The 22742-nt window shown below is 40.3% G+C and overlaps 1 protein-coding gene across 11 annotated transcripts in view; it reads right to left on the minus strand.

Annotated features, from left to right (window-relative positions):
* The window catches only part of SLC10A7 (solute carrier family 10 member 7), a 255974-nt gene that overhangs the window by 153770 nt on the left and 79462 nt on the right, over nt 1–22742 (minus strand). For all 11 annotated transcript variants that reach the window (XR_014882834.1, XM_085222162.1, XM_085222164.1 and 8 more), the window contains one exon: nt 3509–3544. Coding sequence is in view for 10 of the 11 variants with exons in the window: in XM_085222162.1 (XP_085078288.1) it covers nt 3509–3544 (36 nt within the window). In the remaining variant the exon portion in view is untranslated. The remainder of the gene's footprint in view (nt 1–3508; nt 3545–22742) is intronic.

Below are 22742 nucleotides of genomic sequence, written 5' to 3' on the forward strand. Positions count from 1 at the left end.
TTGCAAATTATCAACTACTTGTAAATTATAGCATTTTTTGGCTTTATTTTTATGATAAAACAGCATGCCCACAAAACGTGTCTGGTGCAGGGTTGAAAAGGGAAAGCTGGAGTGTAAGATTTAGGTTAGGTCCTCTTAGTAGCTACTTAGTACCACTTTGTGCTACTCTGCACAGTTTTTCACCTAAAGATCTGAGCTGACAAGAGGAAGCAACCTTCTCTCAGTGCTCTGTTACACAGACTCCTAACCATCATTAATGAAACACTGCAGAATGTTGCAAAGAAATGTGAACAGCATAAACCTGTGTTAACTTGAAACTGATGTACCTTACGTAGTTGGTTTCCGCACTTCTCACCTATATGAACCTTAATCAGTTAAATGGGACACTGTCCATTTATAACACCACTATTGAGAACATAATATATTCATTGTTAGTAACAAGAGTTAACGTGAAGATGATGATACTGCAGATTAACGCATCTCCATGTTGAGATTCAATAGCTGCTTATTAGGTGAAACGTTCATCAGAGCTATCCATGGAGAATGGCATGATTCTTTAAAGTTCAGCTAAGCATTCTCAAAAAGATACTGTCTGATAATTACATGCACAATACTTACGGTTTCATTAAATCAATCATAATCTCTTACAACACTTTGTTTTGAGTAAGCTTTCTAACCAAAGTTTCACAGCAGACAGTACACTTTTCAGGGATGTAACCAACAATCTTACGCTTAACGCCATTCGTTTAAGGTAAATCATTTACATTTGATGCATTACTTATGATAAGCCTCACATGGCTTTATAATGCTGTTTGGACAGCTTATATTTTCATTACCAGGCAATTAGGAACTGAAATGGCAGTACAGATCAATATATTCTCTGGTGCACATGAGGCAAAATTTAAACCGTGACCACAGCTTAAGCTATATAAATAATAACAAACTAATGGACAACGGTTTATTTTATTTCTGGCAAACACTGAGCATATTTGAGGCACTACATATGGGGAGCCTTACAAATAGGATCACTAATTCAATTACGGCATTCAGATTATCATAGTATGACTCTGTGGAAGAATTAATGCCAAACAGCACCAAATTCATGAATTATAGTCCACTGAAGGCACTGAGTTGAAAGAACCCTGAATGTTATTCACCAGAAGCCCAATTCAGCTACTTTTGAGGTCGACGGGAGTTCTATACTGAAATTTAAGAATTCCACTCTGTATTAACTAGGCACTAAAACTTAGTTGCATGACTAAACTAATGAACAGTACAGAAAGATAAACAGAAAATTACTAGTCGGTGTTTGACTGCACGTGAGATGCAGTACCATGTGAAATGATGAAGCCACAGGCTAGAAACATACAAACCAAGAAAATTCAAAAGGAAAACTAGAGCAGTTCACAACAACTGAAGGGTTTGACAGTCCAACCCACAGGATGCCAAGATACTGGAAGAGTATAGCAGGGCGTGCACATTTAGTTTGCTGGCTCCAGTACCTGCTGCTCGATGACTGAACAGTCACAGAGAACCTCATCTCGGCAAGGTGTGCACACAGTAGGGTCTGAATGGCTGCTCTTCATGTGTCAATTCCTCAGCAAAGATAGCAAAGAGTTTTAAGTGTTTACAAATTCTAAAAGAAGTCCTTAAGTTTGGGGCTTTTTGACTACAAGGCTGCAGCTTTTGCAGCTCACCCATCCCCAGACTAGTTTAGTACTCTGATGAAAAAATAGTTCACGTACTTATCTTGCCCAAAAAAGAACAGATCCAAGTTCTGTTACAAACAACAGAACAATTCATGTGCATTTTACAAACTTCTGATACAGTCATCTCCAGGGCTAGTAGGAAGAACAGAAGTATATGCTTTGCCTTCTGGTTCTTGCACACACTCAGATTTTTACTACCTCTACTGAGAAGTAACAGTGACACCTACAACTTATGGGACAGAATGTTTTGTTATCCGTCCATAAAGTCACAGAAGGAAAGATTTCATCTTGCTTGAAAAGTTAGGCAGATCACTTGTTAACATTTGAGTTTCCACAAGAAATATAGCCCAAGGTAGGCTACATAGAGTACCATAACTCAGGAGAGTACAACAGGGGGAAAGCTGTTAGGGAGGTAAAGTTAAAAAAGAAAAAAAAACTGAAATTACAGTCACTTGGAAACAAAGTCATAGGTTTCCAGGTTAGTGCTTGCCTGGCAATTACACATTCCAGGGAAAAAGAGAAGAAAATAGAGAGGTGGTTGGTCTGAAATCAATTTACTTGGAGCAAGAACAACAGAACAGCCACTTTTCTTGGAAAAATTATTTTTTCAGTGTAAAGTAAGTATATGGTTATACGTGTAAGGAAAGCTCTGCTAGCATATGTTGATATACATGATACAGTCAAAGCTGTTCTTGTATAAAAATAGCTATGCCAGATAAATGACAATTTGCTATAGTAAAATAAACTACTGTAAAATAGAAATCTTCCTGTGCCGCTTTACTGAAACAATAGCTGATGTTGTTATAAGCACTCACACACTACTATTTGTTCCAGTCCAGTAGTACACACTGTTACATATGCATATGGTACATCAGCAGCTTAAGCATCCCTACTAAAAACAATATGCTGTTTACAAATTGGTTCAGACTAAGTCCACACTTACTCCTCTTTCCAGAGTGCTGGATTACATATTGTATCATTAGTAAGATAAACTGAAAAGACAAGTTATACTTCTGAAATCCTTGAAGTGCTTCAGGCTGTTTCTCTGCTCTTCACAAAGCCAAAACTAGCACCAAAATAGCAAGTTTCCCCACAAGCTCCAGGACTTACGGATATGGGCGTCACCAAAAAACCACTGTCTGCCCGTTCCTTCGTTCTTACGTACTTACTAATATCCACGACCACTCTGAAGATAATACTTCATCTTCACCCTTTTCTTCTGCCACACACTGTGAAGAACCAAAGCCCTGACTGAAGACAACTAACACAACTGAGAAGGTCTTAAACTGACAAGAATGAAGTGGCATCACCTTACTGATGTACAGAGACTCCGGTAATTCATCTTTCTGGTTTTGACATCATTTACGTTTGCCACAAAAATGCCCATGAGCACAGCTGCCCAAGAGTGCAGCTTTACCTCAACAGCGCTCTCTCCAATTGGCCTGTCATCCATTCTGTATCATTATAAGGTTTTCCAGCTTCTGCACGTGAAAGCTCACCAAGCAATTTCCTAACTGGATGACCACCTTATGCAGAAAGCCTTTGCTTCAGACTCAGCTTGACTAGTAATGTATGATTCTGTGATGCTGCAACAACAACAGGTTTTGTTCCTTCCAGAATAAAGGGCAACAAGCGCTTGCATTCATTGTGACACATTTCTACGGTCCTAATGGAAACCAGTTCATTTCAAACATCAGCCAGAAAAACCTCCAGTTACTTAAGCACTGCTGTATCACTCAAATTTCTAGCTTAAGTATACAGAAAACATTAAAATAACATCTTAAGATCAAAATACTTACAAAAAGCAGAAGCAGAAGTGGAGTTATAACAATGCCCTGGAAGAAAAAGAATAGATTTGTTTATTAGTAAGGGAAGCAGAATACACATTGTACTTTGATATATGAAAATGCACAAATGCCATTCAGCATCATGAAAATTAAGTGACAATAAATTTAACTTCACCCTTCAGTGTACATTTTTTAAGAACTGTACATCAACCATTTTGGGAACCATGCATTTTATTTTTATTTTTTATTTTTTATTTTTTAACTCTAGCCTTCCCCATTTTGGACCTAAGCCCCTCTAATCCAGAAAGCCTGATAGATTAAAAAAAAAATACAATTATCTTTATAACTTTATATCTTCGTAACAAATACCCTTCTCTACAAATAAAGTTACCTTTAAAAACATAATAAAGCCCTTCCCTCACTGTACTGTATCTGGACTCCAGTAAGCCACCCCTCCTTGTGATCGATTCCCATGCTACCCAATCGCAGGTCTTCATCTGAGCAAAAGCCACATATCAACCGTGATGAGTTTGGTGTCGTGACTGCATAATGTAAGCTGATATTCCCCAAGGAAATGAGCTGAGATCTCAAAACTCACTTCAACTTGATTAGACTTCATGTCTCACTGGTAGAAGACAAGTCTTTCATCTAATTTAATCACACAGGACCACCTCAGCTTTCCACAGCCCCCTGGCAGATGCAAGCAAAAGGATTTTTTGTCTTCACTGACAAGGAACAAGTTTAAAGCTGATGATTGGACAAAACAGAGGGTTTTAAGTTTCATGAGACCAATTCTTAAAATGAGTTGTTTGGGTTGGGAGTTAACATGACATGCTTCAGTTTCACGGCTGCAAAAAGCAATTCCCCATCATCCTTCCATCTCACTTCAATATTTATTATTGCTCAATAAAATTATTTTATCATTTAATGCATGCTAATTCACAGAGGTTGCTCAGAACTTCTCTAAGACAAGTGTGTTCTTCATTCAAACTTTTCTCAAGGATAATTCCTTCAGCTATTCGCAAACTTCACAGTTTAAAGTCCAAAACTTTTATATGTGCATCTATAGAGACGCTTATTTTCTGTTTTGTTTGCTTTTTCTTGCTCCATATTAAAAATAATCAAACAAAAAAGCAGTTTTTCATCTGCAACACCCCTCTACTTAAATATTTTGGAAGCTAACGTAAAAGAAAACCTCACGCAATTAGTGTTCTATTTGTTTTCTGAGTCCTTGTCAAGACACTGCTCCAACAAAACACAGGAAATACACACCGCAAGGATAGAGCAGGCAACAGATAAGCTATGCAACTTGAAAGCACAGCAGAATTTTAGAGTATGTTTTGAAATAAATACTATATGCCACATCTGGCTGCCCCACAGCCCAGCAATCCATAATCATTTACCTTTTTGCAAATGTCACAGCTGAGATAGATCGCAAAAGACAAGATAGATCAAGAAAGACAAGCAGCAGTAAGAATTGCTTTAGGGAGTCACTTACTGTTCACAGGGAGACCTACTCTAACATACAGATACAGTTATAAATAAACACAGGTGTTCAAGTACATCAGCTGAAAATGGGGAAAAATGTTGAGAAAAGGGTGGAGGCAGTAAGAGTTGAATTCGTGAACAGCAGCATCTACAACATTTAGACGGAAGAAATGACAGCAAAATTTGTATAAAGTGGATGCGGCAGTCACTTCATAGAATGAGCAGTTATGAAAAACTGCTCAGTATACCAGAGCCAGATCTCCCTCTTCTTCCCTTTTCCCCACAGGCAATTATACTGCACAGCTCAACGAGTACCAAGCGCCTGAGTAGTTCCTAAGCACCCTGAAATTCTGGGATAGCAGAACACCATTACAACAGGTTTCCAAGTTCAGACCCTTCTGGGCACGAGCAAAGAGAAGCAAAAATCATAGAACACAGAATCAGCAAGCTTGGAAAAGACTTCCAAGAGCATCTAGTCCAACCACCCACCTATCACCAATATTTCCCACTAAACCATGTCCCTCAGTACAGCATCTAGATGTTTTTCGAACACCTCCAGAGACAGTGACTCCATCACCTTTCCGGACAGCCCATTCCAGCACCTGACCACTCTTTCAGCGCTAAAGTTCTTCGTAACGTCCAACCTGAATCTCACCTGATGCAACTTGAAGCCATTCCCTCTAGTATTATCACGAGTTACACTGGAGAAGATTACCACCTCACCAAAAGCTTCCTTCAGGTAGCTGAAGAGAGCAATAAGGTCTCCCCTGAACCTCCTCCAGACTAAATAATCCCAGCTCCCTCAGCCACTTCTCATAAGGCTTGTGTTGCAGACCCCTCACCAGTCTCGTTGCCATTCTCTGAACACGCTCCAAGGCCTCAAGCTCTTTCTTTTCTAAACCTGAAGGAACCTCACAGATTCAGCACAATCAGCCACTGCATGCTTCATGCCTCAGTGCATTGCAGAAAAATGCAGAGGTAAAAACAAAACAAGAGCAAAAGAACCCTCCACTTTATCTGTCTGACTGACGAAGACAGCATCCTTCCTCCTTTAGATGGGATCTGTGGCTAGGTGTCTATTTGCTTTGGGAGGTTTGAGATATTGGCACAATGGACAACAGCCACTGCAAGTTCAAAGTTTGTAATGTCATAAACAAAACATTATCTGTGATAGCAACGCTTCCTCTTAACTCTGTAAGTGGAGAGGAAGAGAATCCCTATACATGTTGACTGCACTTAAGAGAATCTAGCCTTCAAAAAGTCAGTTCTTGCAATTCTTTGCAAAGTTCTCCTATTAAACCTGGAGATCTCAACAAGCAGAAGCAAGTTTCCTGTTGTCTCGTCACAGAAAGGATTTACAAGGTTGAACTTGTCCATTTGCAACACACAGGCAATTCTCCGGGAAGATAAACAATTGCGTGGTAGAAGAGACACATTCTTATTTAAAAATAGATGCTGTTGAATCAAATTAATTTTATGTTGATGCTTTATTTTGATATGGAGTGCTAGCTGGAAAAAACAAGGACTACATTAACACCAAGGATTTTTTCCAGTCAGTAGCACTGCAGTGACTGTCACGGCTTCCGGGTGCAAGACTTGTTAGCAGAGCGAGGGCAATCAGACTGACCAGGAGATAGGAGAGAACAGACAAAAATCTATGTATGTAGAGCTCATCAAGGTTGACTATGAAAACATTTGATGTGGTTCTATGTGCAAAAGCCAGCCTCTTCAGGTTTCCATTCCAGATTTGAAGAAGGGTTTACATGACTAAGGCTTATCTAACAGAAGGTATTACCTTACCCTGCGCACAATGCCTCACTCCAACTCATTGCTTTTCCATCAGAAGTGTGCTCTTATACTTGCTCTGAACATACAGAGTACTTTCACCTTAAAGCCAACCAATAGAAGTTCATGATGACTACTTTCATTTCTAAGGCAAAAACAAAGAGTAATTCCCTCTGAAGGAACGGAGGATCACGGTTATCTGATCCCTTTCTGCTCGTGTGAGCAAACAAGGACAATGTATTCCACAGCATGTGCTGCAATTACCTCTTGAGGAAAAAAAAGATAAAAAGAGGCAAAAAGGAAACTGAAAGAGGAAAAATAGATCTATGGCTTTAAAATATTTGGACTGTTAACACCATCAGAGAGAAAAAGGTATCTAAATTGGACTACTCCTTTCCCTGATTTGATTTCCTGGCAAGTGCTGTCAGATAGTGTATAGAGATAAACAGATTGGAGATTAGCACTTCTAGCAGAAGCTGAGCATCTGCCCTTGAGAATGAAAGGTCATTACATGGTTTTAGCATCTTCAGAGTTCGGGTGGAGTGTTAAGTTTTCTGACTGCTGCCCACAATGGAGCCGAAGTTGTAAAGTGACTGTCGTTTGCTATCAGCAGAAAACTTTCAAGAAATCCATTTACACCTCTGATGTGAAAGACTGACTGAATATATTTCAACGATTTCAGTGGAAGAGGAAAAAAAAAAAATCTCAACCTGACCCGAGACACTGATACAAAATAGGAGTCAGAACAGCCATAGTAGATACCTGTAAATACACTTTATAGCAAGTATCATGAAACGTCTTGATGTTGAACTCTCTTAAGAGACTTTAAATACACACGTGTCTGTGTGTATGCATGTACACGTGCCCTTTAACAGAAAAGATGGAGCCAGAGATGCGTTTAATCACTATTTGCCCTGTGTAGATAAAACATCCTAAGAAACTGCTTAGAGGTTTCATTCACCACAGAACTGCTGCAGAACAGATACTAAGAAGTGTTCTCTTCTCCCAGGGAACACGTAGAATCAATACATGTAATTGGCTGCCAAATTGGAAAGCAAAAGGAAAGAATGTGATGGATTGGCATCTATGATGGCAAATCATTGAGAAAGAAATTATGCAAATATTAAGAGCAAGGTGGGCACAGGTCCAAAGGGACACATGGCAGAAGACAAGTAAGGATTACTGTAATGAGGCATGAAATATACGTGAACTTTCCTTCCTCTCCTTTACTCACACGTTTCCGTGCAATTTTTCTTCATTCTCCCAGGTCAGCAGCGTGACACACATGTGGCAATTAGGAAGTCAGAAAACAAACAAAAAAGCAACTCCTAACCAAAGCAGCCTCTGGCTTGTCTTAAGAAACACAACTAGAAAGCGCAGAAATGTGTATTTTCAGAAATCAATTACCATATCCTAAAAGGTACCTCAGAGCCAGGCACAAAAGGAGCAGAAGTGTAAGCAGCATTAACTTATAAGCTGAATAAAGGTTAGTTAAAAACTGTCTGCACAGCACTTTGATTAGTACTGATGAAGCAACACGAGCAAACTGGCTATGAACTCTGAAAATTTCTTTGTAGAACAGAATAAATGACAACTGAAACTACCTACGTCTGTGTACAACAGTTTCTTGTTTGTTCCACCCCTGCTCCAAGTCAGCGGCACTTTCTGGAAAAGAAAGATCAGGTCCCCACATACCCTGCTGCCCAGACAAGACAATCTTTGTACCTTTGCTGTTCACAGACGGAGATACGGGCTTTACCTTGAAACATCATATCCATTACTTCCATTTCTTGTTGTCCCATTTGCTTTCTCGGTTCTGCGCTTGGAAGGGGCACTCCAACCCAATTCCATCTATCTGAACAAAGGAGTGCAAGCCTTCCCCTACCCTCACTGCTTACTGAAGGCACAGCTCCACAACCCCACATTGCGACCCCAAGTCCATATAAGACACCGCTCATTGGACAGGGTATTATGTTACGTACCCTCTTCACTCAACTGATTTAAAACGTAGCTGATCTATTCTACACTCATCACAGTTTGAGACCTTATATAAATGTAGACTCCTGCTGCTGAAACAGGGCTTTCATAAACCTGGATAAACAGCCAAAAGTTTCAGGAAGAAGTTGCCTTTACCTTTCTTCCACACACTCTCACTTGTATGGAATGACATAAAGCCTCTAGACAAACACCACAGAAAAAGTTCAAAACTTTACTGCTGAATAAACTTCCTTGGTTGCAAATCAGAAGAGCAAAAACAACAGCAACTAGAAGTCAGGTCAGGATGGCCCGTACAAGTCCTCATGAAACAGCCATTTTGTACTGAATGGAGTTGTAACAGAAAGATGCTGAGCAGGCAACTGTGTATTTTGCGCATCAATTTCTGAGTATTAAATCATTTTAATACCGTTTCAAGCCTGTAACTGAAATAATTTGGAAAACATTTCAGCACATTACACGAACCAAGTGACTGCAAGAGCCTACGTGAGGTAGTCTTTTTCTGTATTTTTTAAACAGCTTTCAATATTTGTCTAAGCATGGCCATAAAAAACTGTGCTGCTCATTTATTTCTACTTGAAGACAATATGACAAATTTTTTGTTGAATTAGGCATAGAACTAGGTCTCTTAGTTTCCATGCTAATACATACTTCCCCCCTCTTTCAAACTAAATGTCCATGTAAATGACATACTTACTAGTTTTTTTTTATCTCTTGCCATTTCAGTGCGGTTCTAACTCGATCTCTATCTGTTGCGCTTATCATTTCAGTCATTGCCCTCCAACGCAACTCCAATGTTCTTGTGTTCATCCCCCACGGGCATCACAGAGGCTTCTGATGCCAAATAATCAGTTGTCTTACATTTTCCAATTTTATTATTTTCAAAGTTAAGTTGCAGAAGGCAGTCTTTTAGAAGTCCCCTACTGCACATCCCTTCTTTGTTAGCTACTCCAAGGATATTGGATCTGAGAAGGCTTATAAAAATCACAGGACTTTGGAGTGAATTTTTTAATTTAGCTCTTTATTGTACAGTTTTATATCAAATGATTGATCTGAATGCAGGGTGGGAAGAACAAAGGCTTTATGAATTGATGCTTTTTAGGACACAGATGCACCCATTCTCCCAGCAATGAATAATACGAAACTACAGAAGTATATTGAAAAAAAAGCCTGAAGCATTAAAAAAATGTGTGAATTTGACATAATGCTTTTGTTAATTCCACACGCTGTAGCACTAAGGCAGTGGATTATAAGTCAGAATTCAAAATAGTTCTGCACAACCCTAATTCAAGTGTAATTATAAATACGTACCACAAGAATATCTGCAACTCATTCAATTAGCAAATAAAGGATTTTAAGAACAAAACCATAACATGATAAACGCTGCGTCAAATGGCTTTTCTTTTATTGAGGGGACAGAATAAACCACATTTCATACCACGTATGACATTATGCATTGTGCTTTGTGAATCGTTTCAAACGTTGCACTATCTTTGTTCTGTTGCGACAACTCTGTCCTCCACTATAGGAAGGGAAACTTGAAAAAAGTGACAGTATGGAGAAGCACACCAGCAACAGTCAAGGGCAGAATATAAAAACATTTCCACAATTAATGCAATTAGTAATTGCAAATGTTCCTTTTACACACATTTAATGCAACTAGGAAATCAAAATGGAATCAAAAGGCATTAAAGCAGCCAGAGCTCAGTGCTTCCAGAGCAATTAAACCTGGAAAGAAACAGTGATCCCAAATACCGGCATAGCATCACTACAGCTGTCACAAATTAAGTTTAGTAAATAAAATCAAAAGGAAAAGTTTTTTTTTTCTCCAATAAGTTTGAAGGGTCAGGTTTCAGTACAGGGTTGAGAGTTAAGCAAAGAGTATGAGGACTATTTCACAAAGGTGAAACTCCACATAGTTATAGTTTGCCTGGCTTCCCAGCAGAGGGCATCTTCAACACATGAGAAATTTTCCTCTTAGCCAGCAGTAATTCAGTAAAGACCCTGAAGTCGTGAAGTAAATATAAAAACTTGCTTGGCATTTGAAGGCACTACTGGAATAGCATCCAGAACGATGCACAAAATACAAAGAAATGTGAATCCAGGTTGGAAATGAGTGCTTCCATAAAATATCATGAAGTCCCACTGCCTATGCTAGAACAGCAATACTGTAACAGTAAGAGAACAGAACTGAGTTAGACAGGAATTGTCTGGCAAGCAGCACCTACGATAAGCAGAGGTTACTGCTAGCTGGGAAAACCGTTCCTGTCTGCACTTGGCATCAGCTGCAGCATTCCCCCTGCTACTGCACGTGACCAAGGAAGGTCGTGGACGGCCATGGAGAAGAGAGCCAGTTGCCTGCTCAAACATCTAGCACCTTCCCTCAAGCTCCCTGTTGGCGCACTCCTGCACAAGGCATCAAGGCAGGCGTCCCGCTGACATCTTCAGTTCATTCAGTGACACTGCCAAGCCTGCAGCTCCAGCTGCTTCCCATTCCCTCTTCACTCACTCTAGCTGACCGTCAACCTTGGCCTCAACACTTTCTCCCTCTCCTTTTACATCCTACCCACCAAGAGTCTTTCGCATTTCTTCACACGCACAATACTTTCCCCTAATTCCATCTCAGTAGCTGCTATCTGTTCCTATTCACACATTTCTTACGCAGTGTCAGCACTGAAGACCACTAATCCTGTACATCAGCATAGGAACTGAATTCATGTTTTCACAAAGTGGGCCTTCCCCGGGAGTCATAAGAGGAAAGAAGGGACTCTTCTCAGCCAGGCACACCTGTGCATTTTCTGACCTACCTCCTTTCCTTGGCAAAAATCATTTTGACACTATTCTGTTCTCTCTGCTATGCAAGAAGGTTCCCAGCTCACCAAGCGCAGTCTCAGTGGGACTGAGGAGGAAAGCAACACTGTTTGGAGAAATCTGGTGCCTAGATGTATAAGCATGCAAAATAAAGATAGAAGAAATTTAAAATTTCTTTTGCACGAAGTGAATGTACGCTAGTGCAGTGTTAAGAACACGTTACAATTTCTCCTTTGCTTTGTGCATAAAAAACAGATGCACTAACACACATTTTGAATAAAATTACTTTTTCATTGAATATTAAGGTAGGTTTTCCAGAAGATTACAGATGACCTAGATTTCTCCTGTATTTGGATCTATCTAGATTAAGCATCAGATCTTAATTTTAGTTGTTAAGACAATATTAATAGCAAAACACATCAGACAGCGTCCAACCAGCTACTACCAAACCATTTCACAACATAAAGGATGGCACGCTAGATGGTGCTGTGGGACCTTCCAGAGGCAAGAACTTACTTCACAAAGAGAAGTTACACTACCAAATTAGCCATCTAATCGATTCCATGTTTTGAAACACACTGAGGAGTATTAAGCTACAACCACGAGAAAAAACAGATCTACGGAAAGGAAAGGAACGTGATATATAAGCCTTGTTCTGATTGATATTACTTTTCGGAATAGTTAAGTGCCCCTCTTCCACTGGAATGATTTTTCACCCCCCAAAACAAGAAAAAGCAGGTTTTCTAAGTTCTACACCAGGGGTAGTTACAGAAACCTGTAAGATAAGCTGTGACAAAAGCTGACAAATACCATAGAAAGAAGCAGTCATCAAAACTGATTCTGTTTCTTCCCTCCCATAGCCTCTCTTGTAACTGAAAGCTATTTAAATAGCACAGTGCCTGCACAAACACACCATGGATATTTGAACTGGAGCACACTTTATGATAGTTGACATACATACTTAGTTTAAACAAATTCCTATCTCCCTCATTTTTCTTAAAGCCAAGAACCTCAAACAGTGCAAATATAAAACACTGAACAACTCCTCTATGACATACGAAAGAAAAACTTGATATAATGAACCGACACATCATCCCAATAAAAGCCTATAAACATTCACTCACTGATCAGTAGTAGTAAAACACAACCGGAATTGTAAAGGCCTCTTAGGAACTTCAAATTCAGAAATACCAGTTAAAAACCTACAGATAAAGTGCTGGATTTATACTCTCACCCATACAATGGGTTTGTTCTGTGGTAGCAAAGAAGCAAGATACCACCCCTCCTCTACGTTCAAACCAAAAGAACAGTTTGTCTGGAAATAGAGATAGATTAGACAGCTCATTTTCGCTTTGTCAGGAAAATTTCTCATCAGCGAAGGCACTAGCTAGATTCTAAGATGAGAAATGCACTCCGAATTCCTTTGGGATAAATGTGCATGGGACCCTGCAGGGTCATTTCCAAGTCTGCTGGAAAGTTAAGCTAATAATAATTAGCGCATGACCAAGCTCACTCATGTATTCTTGTTGTTTTCTTTAGTATCCCAAATTGTTTGATTAAAATGTACAACAAAGCTCATTCAATCTCTTTTCCCTTATTATTCCCGGATATGATTCCCTTTCAGTACAGAGCATTTCAAAAGCATTAAGCCAAAGCTAAGAAAAACACAAACACGTGTGCATGCGCGCACACATACACAAACACAAAAACCCAGCCCCCAATATGGTAATCTATATTGCTTGTGTTCTTGTGCTGCCTGCCTGGCCCCAAGTCATCAATAATGAATAGAAATGTACAGCTACAGCAGTAGCCTGTATCATGGGCTTGTCAAGGATTTTTGAAAAGGAACAAAAACATAGGTTTGCCATTTGATTGCATCTTCTTTTGCAAACACGGGACAGCGAAAAAGGGATATTTCAAAAGGGGAGATATGATTAACCCTTTTCATAATAATTGATGGTTTCTTCCACCATACAGAACTGAAAATGATTTCCTTGTAATGCAACCAGTATTCTCCTAGGCCAGTGAATTCAACAATAATGTTGCATTTGAGTATAGGCAGGAGAGGTTCTTTCTATTTTAAGATAATGAACGCATACTGAAGAGGAGTAAAATAGCACAGTTTACATGGAGGGAGAAAAAAAATGGCTTGGTTTTCCAAGAACCCGGCAAGTTCAGCCTCAGATAAAATCCTTACTGAAAAAAGTTAACACACATAAACACATATCCACAGAGTCAATAAAAGCAACGGCCTTACTAAAGACACGCAGATCTTAACGAATTAGTTAGATAATATTTAGAAAGGATATGGTTGCTTCATCTATTATTTCTTTTATGTTCCCACATACATTTCTACAGACAGTGTGAGCGTAGCCTTGCAGACGTGGTTATGTGACACTGTACGACCACTGCCCTGGGCTGGGTGCGTGGCACACAACAAATGTCTTCAGGACACGCACAAAGCAAACCTAGTTGCAACCCCAAACCTTTCTTGCTTTCTACACCTGCACTGTATTTCCCAAGCGTTGACTTCCACAGTAACTTCCGTAGCAGGTGAGTTATTAGTCTCCACTGTGGAAGATGTGACCGAGGATGCTTCTTTTCAGGAAGCCTGGAGCTAAATAATTTGTGTAAGAAATGAAAGTATAGAAGCACGTGCTTTCACATGCCAACCAAAAGCAAGACATCTCAATTCAAATAATGCTGTCACGCTACCTTTTGCAGAAGCAAACAGCAAACAAAAGCACATGACCAAAAAGCAAGCAAAGATTCACAAAGCAGCCATCAGTAAAGCACTACTCCACGAACTGACCCAGCGTTACACTGTGACAACTGTTTTTAATGCATAGAATGGGCTATTATAGTATTCAGCAGAACTGTGCATAAATTGCTGAACATGCAAGGGTTGAATACGTTATCAGAGACTGAATATGAAAAAAGGAACATAAAGTACCTTTCTGGCAGATAATAAAATAACTGCCTCGAACATCACAAATCACTACAGCACACTAAGGATAAAAAGCCCCAAACCACAGAGAAATGGTTGCTCAGGTTAACTGGGTGCAAGCAAAGACCATTTAGTTTCAAACAAGATTTCATTCTGTTTGAAGAGTTACCAAACTATTTCATAGCAGTTGTTTCTCAGTTTTAAATCCAAACATGCCTCAGCATGACTAGATGGATTATCATCCATTTCACCAATTCTATACACGCTGTAAAAAATGCTTCTTTTCTCCTGGTGACATGTTTGTACGATTCTGCACATGCTCAGCTCCTCTCAACCATGGCTCAGAGTTGAGCATGAAACTTCTGTTTTCTTGCATCTTTTGTGTACTGTTTTGGACGTCCTCACAGAGGTGACAATCCATATAATCTGCGTTTTTAAATGCTCAGTATGCACATTGACAACTAGAAAACCGTTTTTTGCTCATCTGCAGTAGGGTGAGTCAAAATCCACATTCTTGTTATCAGTGCCACGCGGCCTCAGGATATCTCGCAATTTTATTTTTAACCAATTGCTTCAAAGATGTCTAGTTTTTGAATCTATTCACCAGATACGGATCTCACAGTCAAGTCAAAAATCGAAGGATTTGTTTGTTCGACTACACGCTAACTCAGAAGTCACAGATGACCCATTTGGATGAGGTGTTGCTTACAGCAGCCTGCCTCTCAACCCAACACTCTAAATTTCTCATCTCAGTTCCTTAAAAAGTGACACTGCTTTGAAGCATGCAGGAAAACGGTGTGGCTCCATCACTTTCAAAGAGCTCTGTCTACAGTGACCTTGCCTTGACAGGTCCCGAAAAAATTCATCTCCCCAGGTCCATATTGGTTGGCCCCAGCACCATCCCCCTTGCAAGCAGAGAGGAGTGCTGAACAGGCAGGCTCCAGGCTGCCTAGTGCTCACCTCACACTAGTCCAGAGTGAGATACCAGTGTGAGGCTGAGCAAGGCAACAAGCAAGAGGCCCACACATGTGCAATGAGGGTTTTGTGGGTGTCCTTTGCCAAAGGTGGCACGTCACTGTTCACCTGGGAACGGTGACATCTGCATACATTGAGCGTATGGGAGCAGATAAGATGTAGAAAACTAAGAACTCAGGCACAGGCAGCCCACAGAACTGGAAAATAGAAAAAAATAAAAGGAGAGGAAGATAGAAAACGTGGAGGGGGAGGTCTGAGGGGCAAAATAAAAACTTGGCATTGTATTTCAATTCCCTCTATGGGTTCCACTGCTGAAACTTCCCGTTAGAAGGAGCCTGCTTTTCCCATTTGATAAAAACAGTGGTTTTGCATTTTAATCATTTGCCCTGAAATTACGATCTTTGATTCCGTAACATAACAGAGTATTTCCAGAGGGAAAAAATTGTTTCTGAAAACAAAACAGTCCCCATCTAGCAGAGGCTGCACAGGCAGGGAACAGAGATGGCACGGGAGAGCAGAACCAAATAAAGACAAAATACTTCCTTCACAGCCCCCACAAAAAAGATCTTTCGATCCATGCTCCCAAGGGATCAAATGGCAAGACAGTATGAACTTGGAAGGTGTTTATTGCGTTAGAAGAGGTAAAATGAGGGAACAACGGAAAAAAGTTATCCAAGACCTCTACCTTCTCCTTCTAAGGGCAAGAGTCCTCAGCCTACGTTGTAGCTCTCTGCCACAGGCTTTGCCCAGTCTCTTCCCAAAGCATGACTGCCAGGCTGGAAGTTCACACTGTGGGGTTAGATCATCTGTGAAGTAAAACTTCTAAAGACTTCAGTTCTCTGTATCCAGGATAATTCTCCTTCCGCAAGTAGAACGCATTCCTTTTAAGAGTGAAATCCCTTACAACATGCCACACACATTCAGAGCCCTCGTTAGCTGGAGGGACAACACGTCCTTAAGGCTTTCAGTTTTTTACTGCGGATTTCCTTTTCTAAGCAACTAGAGATTCGCTTTTGCCTACTCTTGTGATTAACACCTTTCATGAAGTGCCTCATCTTGCGAGTGGTAGACGGTACTTTCCACAGAGTTCATGGAATTCCCCACTATCTCCACCCCGAGTAAGTGAATTTGAATATGTCAATTACTGAGAGTTGCAACTCTTAACACAACCTAAGATTAATAAGTGACCTGATCTTCAAAGTTTTCAGGTGTCTCAATTGGTCGAACAGAAATCAAGATATGCAAACTCATGTTAGTTTTACACATCATTGTGAATTAGCAGCTGAAACAATTTCACAATTAAAAAATAACGCAGTAACAACTCATACCGAGCTAGGTGATAACTAGTAATTACCCATAATAAAGCAGCTTTAGTCCCCATCTGATGGAAAGGTTAAACAGCCTCACGCTGGTGTTCGATACAGATCCTGCTAGCATTCTGCAGAGGATGCCTTACAGATGAGAAATACAACAGCTCCTAGCTGGCTGAGCCTGCAGGATACATCTCAGAGAGGGAATCCTGATCCACTGTTTTAGTTACTACAGTTCATTATCAACATTTCTTGTTAAAAGTTCCATTTCAGCGTGGAAAAAGATCCCTATTTGTTTCCTGAAGTTTTGCAGCACACTCACCACACAAGTGGCAGAACAAAACACAACTGCTTCAGTTATTTACAACTGGACATAACAGTTCCCTACACTTCTAAAGCAATTACACCTCTAAGGCAACACAGATGTACGTAAGGAAGGCTTACATAATCCCACAGTAGCAAATTAAGGTCCTGTTACTAAAAAGCAACAGTGTTGACAACATTCTCATTTCCAGATCCAACACCAAAGAGACCCTCTCATCCCAACAGCAGAAACAACCATCCTGTAGGTTAGAAGCAGCAGTAACTTGCTCTAGGTGTTCCAGTACCAGTGCCGCAAATGAGCTGCCATCTCTAGAAGTTTTTAACCTCCCTGTTCTGCAAAGGTACAGTAAGGGAAGAGCTTCAGGATTCCCAAATGCGCAAGCGTTCCCAGGAAGCAGCTTGCCCGATTCTTGAGAGCGCATTCTACACACACACACAAATTGCATGCAACAAAACTGCTGAATTACTTCTGATACACCTTCTACAAGAGAGTTTTTTAAAATGTAAATATTATATATAAATTAGCATTTCTGCTTTGCCTACAATCAAAGGCCGCCGACATCACAAACCACAGGAACCAGGTGGCCTAGCAACCTAGACAGACAGACAGAGGGAGTTCAGTCAGTCAGTAATAAAAAGCTGTGGCTGTCTGGCTTCAGGGAGAAGAAAATTGCTTGGATGATCACTTCAGCACTCTACTAGGTGATGCGCTATTTTATTCTTTCTGATAGTCGCAGTTTAAAAGAACTCAAAACAGGAAAATGTACATGTAAAGGCTGAGCAAAGACGTGGACTGAAGCTTGATTTTGTTTGGTTTCAAATTCACACTTTTGATAGAGCCTGGGGAGCCAGAGACAGAAAAAAAAGGAAACTGTCCCTGAGGGCCTGACGGTATCAAATGCGAAAACAGTTACCTGCTACTTGTAGAGTGGGTTTTAGAGCAAAGCATTGTGCTGTGGGGGGATGGCCTTGGTAACACAAGCAGGTGTCACTGCAGTGTACCTGCCAGCAAAGCAAGACCTGTTCATTAACTGCAACACGTGGTCGCAATTAAGCGTACTATGACTCAACACTAAACAGGAAAACGCAGTTTCATTCTCATCACCTGCAACATCACAGCAATCTTATTTGCCTGCTTACTATAGACCCAAGCCTAAAGGTGCTGAGCACTTGCAGCTGCTCCTGGAAAAAGAGGCACTCTGCACTCAAGGGGAAAAAAAAAAAAAAAAAAAAAAAAAAAAGAGCAGGGCTTTATTTTTTCCCTTTTTTAAAAAAAGAGGCAGCATGGGGGCTGATAATTCCCCATACTTTTCATTTTTACATTTAAGCAGTTACAGTGCTAAACTCTGCACTATTAAAAAGTTTCAAGTTATTCTGTCAATAGGACTGGCCTTCCCCTTCCCCAAGCTTTCTCCTTACCATCCCTTTCTTTCATCTTTTCTTTTTCCAAATCATTTCCAAAAAGACTAAGTATAACCCTCTAGATCTCTTACTTCCAAGCATACCTCACAATGGAATCTATATCCAGCCGGAAACTGAGGCTTCCCTCCTCCCCTTTTTTTTTTTTTTTTTTTTTTGGTCATAGGTATTTCTTCAAAGAATTCTTACTGATAAGATCGAGCAATGCCTTCTAGCTTCCTTACTAGTTAAAAGAACTCCCCGTGTTATCTTGTCTTTAGTTTCTGGTGACTCCAGACTACTCGCTCAGACCCTGAGCTGGGATGGCAATCAGTAAATAAATGTGATAAGGTCATTTATCCAGAGAGCACAGAGCATCAAGAGGAGCCCTTCCGGATTTGACAAGTAATTGCTGCCTTAAATACTGCACATGTACATCCCTCTGAAGTTGATGGCCCATCAGTAGAATACTTATTACTAGCATCAGTAACCATTCTGGCTAAGTGACTATTCTCTTCCAAGGGTAATAGCATCTGCTTACATAAAGGGATATTTTTGGCACAGTCTCAAGGTCTTCCTTCTTCTGCCATGCTGCCCGAACTCTGATCAGGTACTCAGGGCACCTAAAGCACTCCCGCATACTCCAGGTCATTAGCCCTTCCGCTCATAAGAGAGCATCTAGCCGAGCTGCGGGCAGACAGGGTGCTGCTCCTTCCTGAACCCTCGCGTTTCCTTTGCACATCTCTTAAGAAACTGAGCGCTGCTCACCTTAAACTACTCTTTCAATGCACACCATTTAGAGCTTTCTAAATAAAATCATTTCTGAGCATTTTGCTGGGAGCTGAGTTTAAAGACATCAATTATCGATGTTTCAGCTAAAACGTATCCCTGATATTTCCTCCTTCTTCCAGCAGCTAAGAAAATAAAACATTCCTAAAGTGTTTCCATGTGACCATCTTCACATGCCTCTCCGCTTGATAAATTGATCACCTCAGATAAAAACTAATTTTCGCCCATGGTTTATTAAGACAAGAAACTCTCCTTTGAAGAGAAAAAAGCTGCAGCGAGTGTCTATGCTCTGACAAATGGCAAAAAGCACAGCTGATTTAACAAATGAGTGCTCAATCAATGGTGCACTGAGGCACATGACAAAGGGAAGTCAAAACCCATTACATTCAAGAACCTCCTTTAAATTCCACTTCAGTGCACTGACCCTGTTGCTCAATGCTAAAGACTTTACAAGGTTTGCGGAAACATTTAGAAGAGCTTTTGTTTTGGCATTCACTCAGCTGCACCTCACAATTAACACTGCCAGACTCCTTTCTAATCAATTATTCATTACGATTACTAGCATATCTTTTGAGCGCCTTAACTTCACATCAGAAGTGTGCGAGGGATGACACATGCATGTGTACTTTACAGAATAAAAGGCAGACTCTAAGCAGGCTTTAACGCTAAATGAGTACAAGGCTAAAAGAAGCGAAATCAACACTTTTAGTCAAAGTTGAGCTTCAGGCGAGCTGCAGGCAGTGCACAGCGTGAGAGAATTTGGCTCCAGAAAGTGCCCATGTGTTGACAGCTGAATAAGAGTTTGAAGGCTTAATGGTAAGAAATGTTCCGTCAATGATAATGTTACACGTTACTTACTCACTTAGCTACTCATCTTCTGCTGCCTTGACAGCTAATGACGCAAAGCCCATTCCACAGAAGTTCTACTACCACCTATACTAACATGCTTTATTGTGGTTACCAAGGCTAATAACTTTCCCAGTCCAACAAAACGGAAGAGAATTTTCAAAGAACAACCATAAGACACAACATTACTGAGAAATTAAGGCACAAAAATCTGGAAACCTGCTCAAACTAAAGAAAAAAATATGAATGAACTCGAGCCTATTTCCAAAAATCTATCAGTATACATGTAGGATAAATTTATGTCATGGTACAACCTTCTCTATCGAACATTGCGCATTTACAGGAGAAGGATATCTGTACCATTTAATATTAAGGCATGTAACTTAAACATATAGGCTAGGAGCCTGGGCTTTCCATTAAAGCTCCATCAGAAATCTAAATCAGGCACAAGTGAAAGAGTTTAAATGCTTCTCCGGATACTCTCTTGATGATCTCTATTACGAAGGTTGCAATCCTAGTTTCTATACATCTGTTTTAGCTGGGTCATAACAAGCAGCCAACTAGAACCCTCAATAGTAGTTGGAAGCAACTAGAGAGCAGCATACAGAAGCACCAATTCTGCAAGACCTAGATACTGTTGGCTGGGACTCACGTGCGGTCAATGGCATCACTGGCAGCTTTATGCAACATATACACACGCACAGATCTTGAAATAAATAGAAATCTGGTCTAATCGCTTATTATTTCTGCTTTTTCTAGTCATCACAGCAAGGGAAATGCCCAATGGGAACACAAAAGAAAAGGAAGAAAAAAAAAATGACCAAAAGGAATCAAAAGGTAGAGCCATAACTGTTCAAGTGCCAACAATACAATTAGAGAAGTACTCAGGTGCCTGAATCTAAATCAACGTGTATCCTTTAAAATCTCACAGCCTCTAGGTGCAAGCAAGTCTGTGGCTACCTAATAACATGTTAGCAGAATTAAAGAGGTAGCCGATGTCCCTCTGTTCTGCATGCCCTCAGCTGCTGCCATCTGATTTCGGAAGAGCACCTTCACGTTAACTTTCCACACGCGGAGATGAGCAATTTCTGATCAGAGTGTTTACCAAAGAACGGATACTGTGTTCTGGTACCTGTTTTAACATGAGAACCAATAAATACAGTTCAGCAGCAGCTGAAGCAAGATCCAGGAATGCCTAGGAACAGCAGCCACAGATCCAAGCACTTGGAAGTTAAGTGAAATGATACTCACCACATCCAGCTGCTGCTCCTTTGATTATCAAACCACTCAGATTTCGTGTGTAAAAACTGTTAGTTGGTTCGCTACAGGACAGAGAGAGGTGCCCAGAAGCATTCAGAAAGGAAAAAATAAAGCGGCTTCAGAGTGAAACTCCCATTGAAACTACATTAGGGATCTTTACATGTTTTGCTTGCAGCAACTTTGCAGAGCATACAGAAAGTTACTAACGCTTGCTTGAAGTGACAACTATATTTCAAAACTGCTATTCATTATTTCACATGCTGTAAGCATAAAAAAAAAGTTTCAATTACGCTCAAGTATGCTCAAAATCTTGCCAGCTAAAGAACATTCAGTTATCAGAGCAGTATTCCTGTCCTCATACCAAGCATGAAGGGATTTAAATAATCCCTGCAAAAGCCAAAACATAAAAGAATCATTAATCTGTTTGATACTTCAGAAACGGGAGTAAACAATTAAAAGACAAACCCGACATCCTTGAATTACCACTCAGGACTCTCATCGTTCACACAAATACGGCTATGGGCAAAGTAAATGAACACACATTTCACTGCTGCGATGTTTCAGCCTTAAATCATCATTCTAAGGACCATGGCTTAGTGGGCAACATTGGTGGTAGGCGAATAGTTTACAAGATTATCTCGGAGATCTTTTCCGACATTAACGATTCTACGATTTTCAATCTACAGATTCCAGTGGATTCAGAATGGGCCAAAATGTGAAGGCAGAGTGATGAGATGAGCCCTGTCAGATTGTTTTCCGTCACCAACCGCATCATGACTGGAGCAGTTTTTAAGACGTCCCTTGTTGCTGTTAAACTTGCAATGATTTCATAGGGTTTGATTACTGAGAAATGACTATTTCAAGCCAAAGCAGAACATTTGGCTATATCCCAGCAAACAGGCTGCCACTGCAGCCAAAGTACAGTCTGCATCCACAGGGCACTTCCTTTACTATCCAGATTTGTTCAAATCACTCAGAAATAACACTGAGCAATAGCATTACCTTTGTGTGAATTACCTCAGATTTTATCCAAAGAGAAAACGAACGTTTGGATTTATATGCAAATTCCACATTCCTTTACAAATCTTCACAGCAACACATGAAATTACAGGATTGCCATTAACGTAAGTTACGGCACTGCAATTAACATACATTATTACAATTGAGTATATGATCACTTAGAGGAAAAACAAGAGAACAAGACAATAAAAATCCTTATCTAAGCACTATCAATACTCTATGTAGCGTCCAAGGCCTGAACACAAACCCAGACTCTGCAATGGTGAGCAGCAAACTGACAGCCCTTTCGAACTGCAGT

This window comes from Meleagris gallopavo, chromosome 4 (assembly GCF_905368555.1).
Source record: "Meleagris gallopavo chromosome 4, MGAL_WU_HG_1.1, whole genome shotgun sequence".
Lineage (NCBI taxonomy): Eukaryota > Metazoa > Chordata > Aves > Galliformes > Phasianidae > Meleagris > Meleagris gallopavo.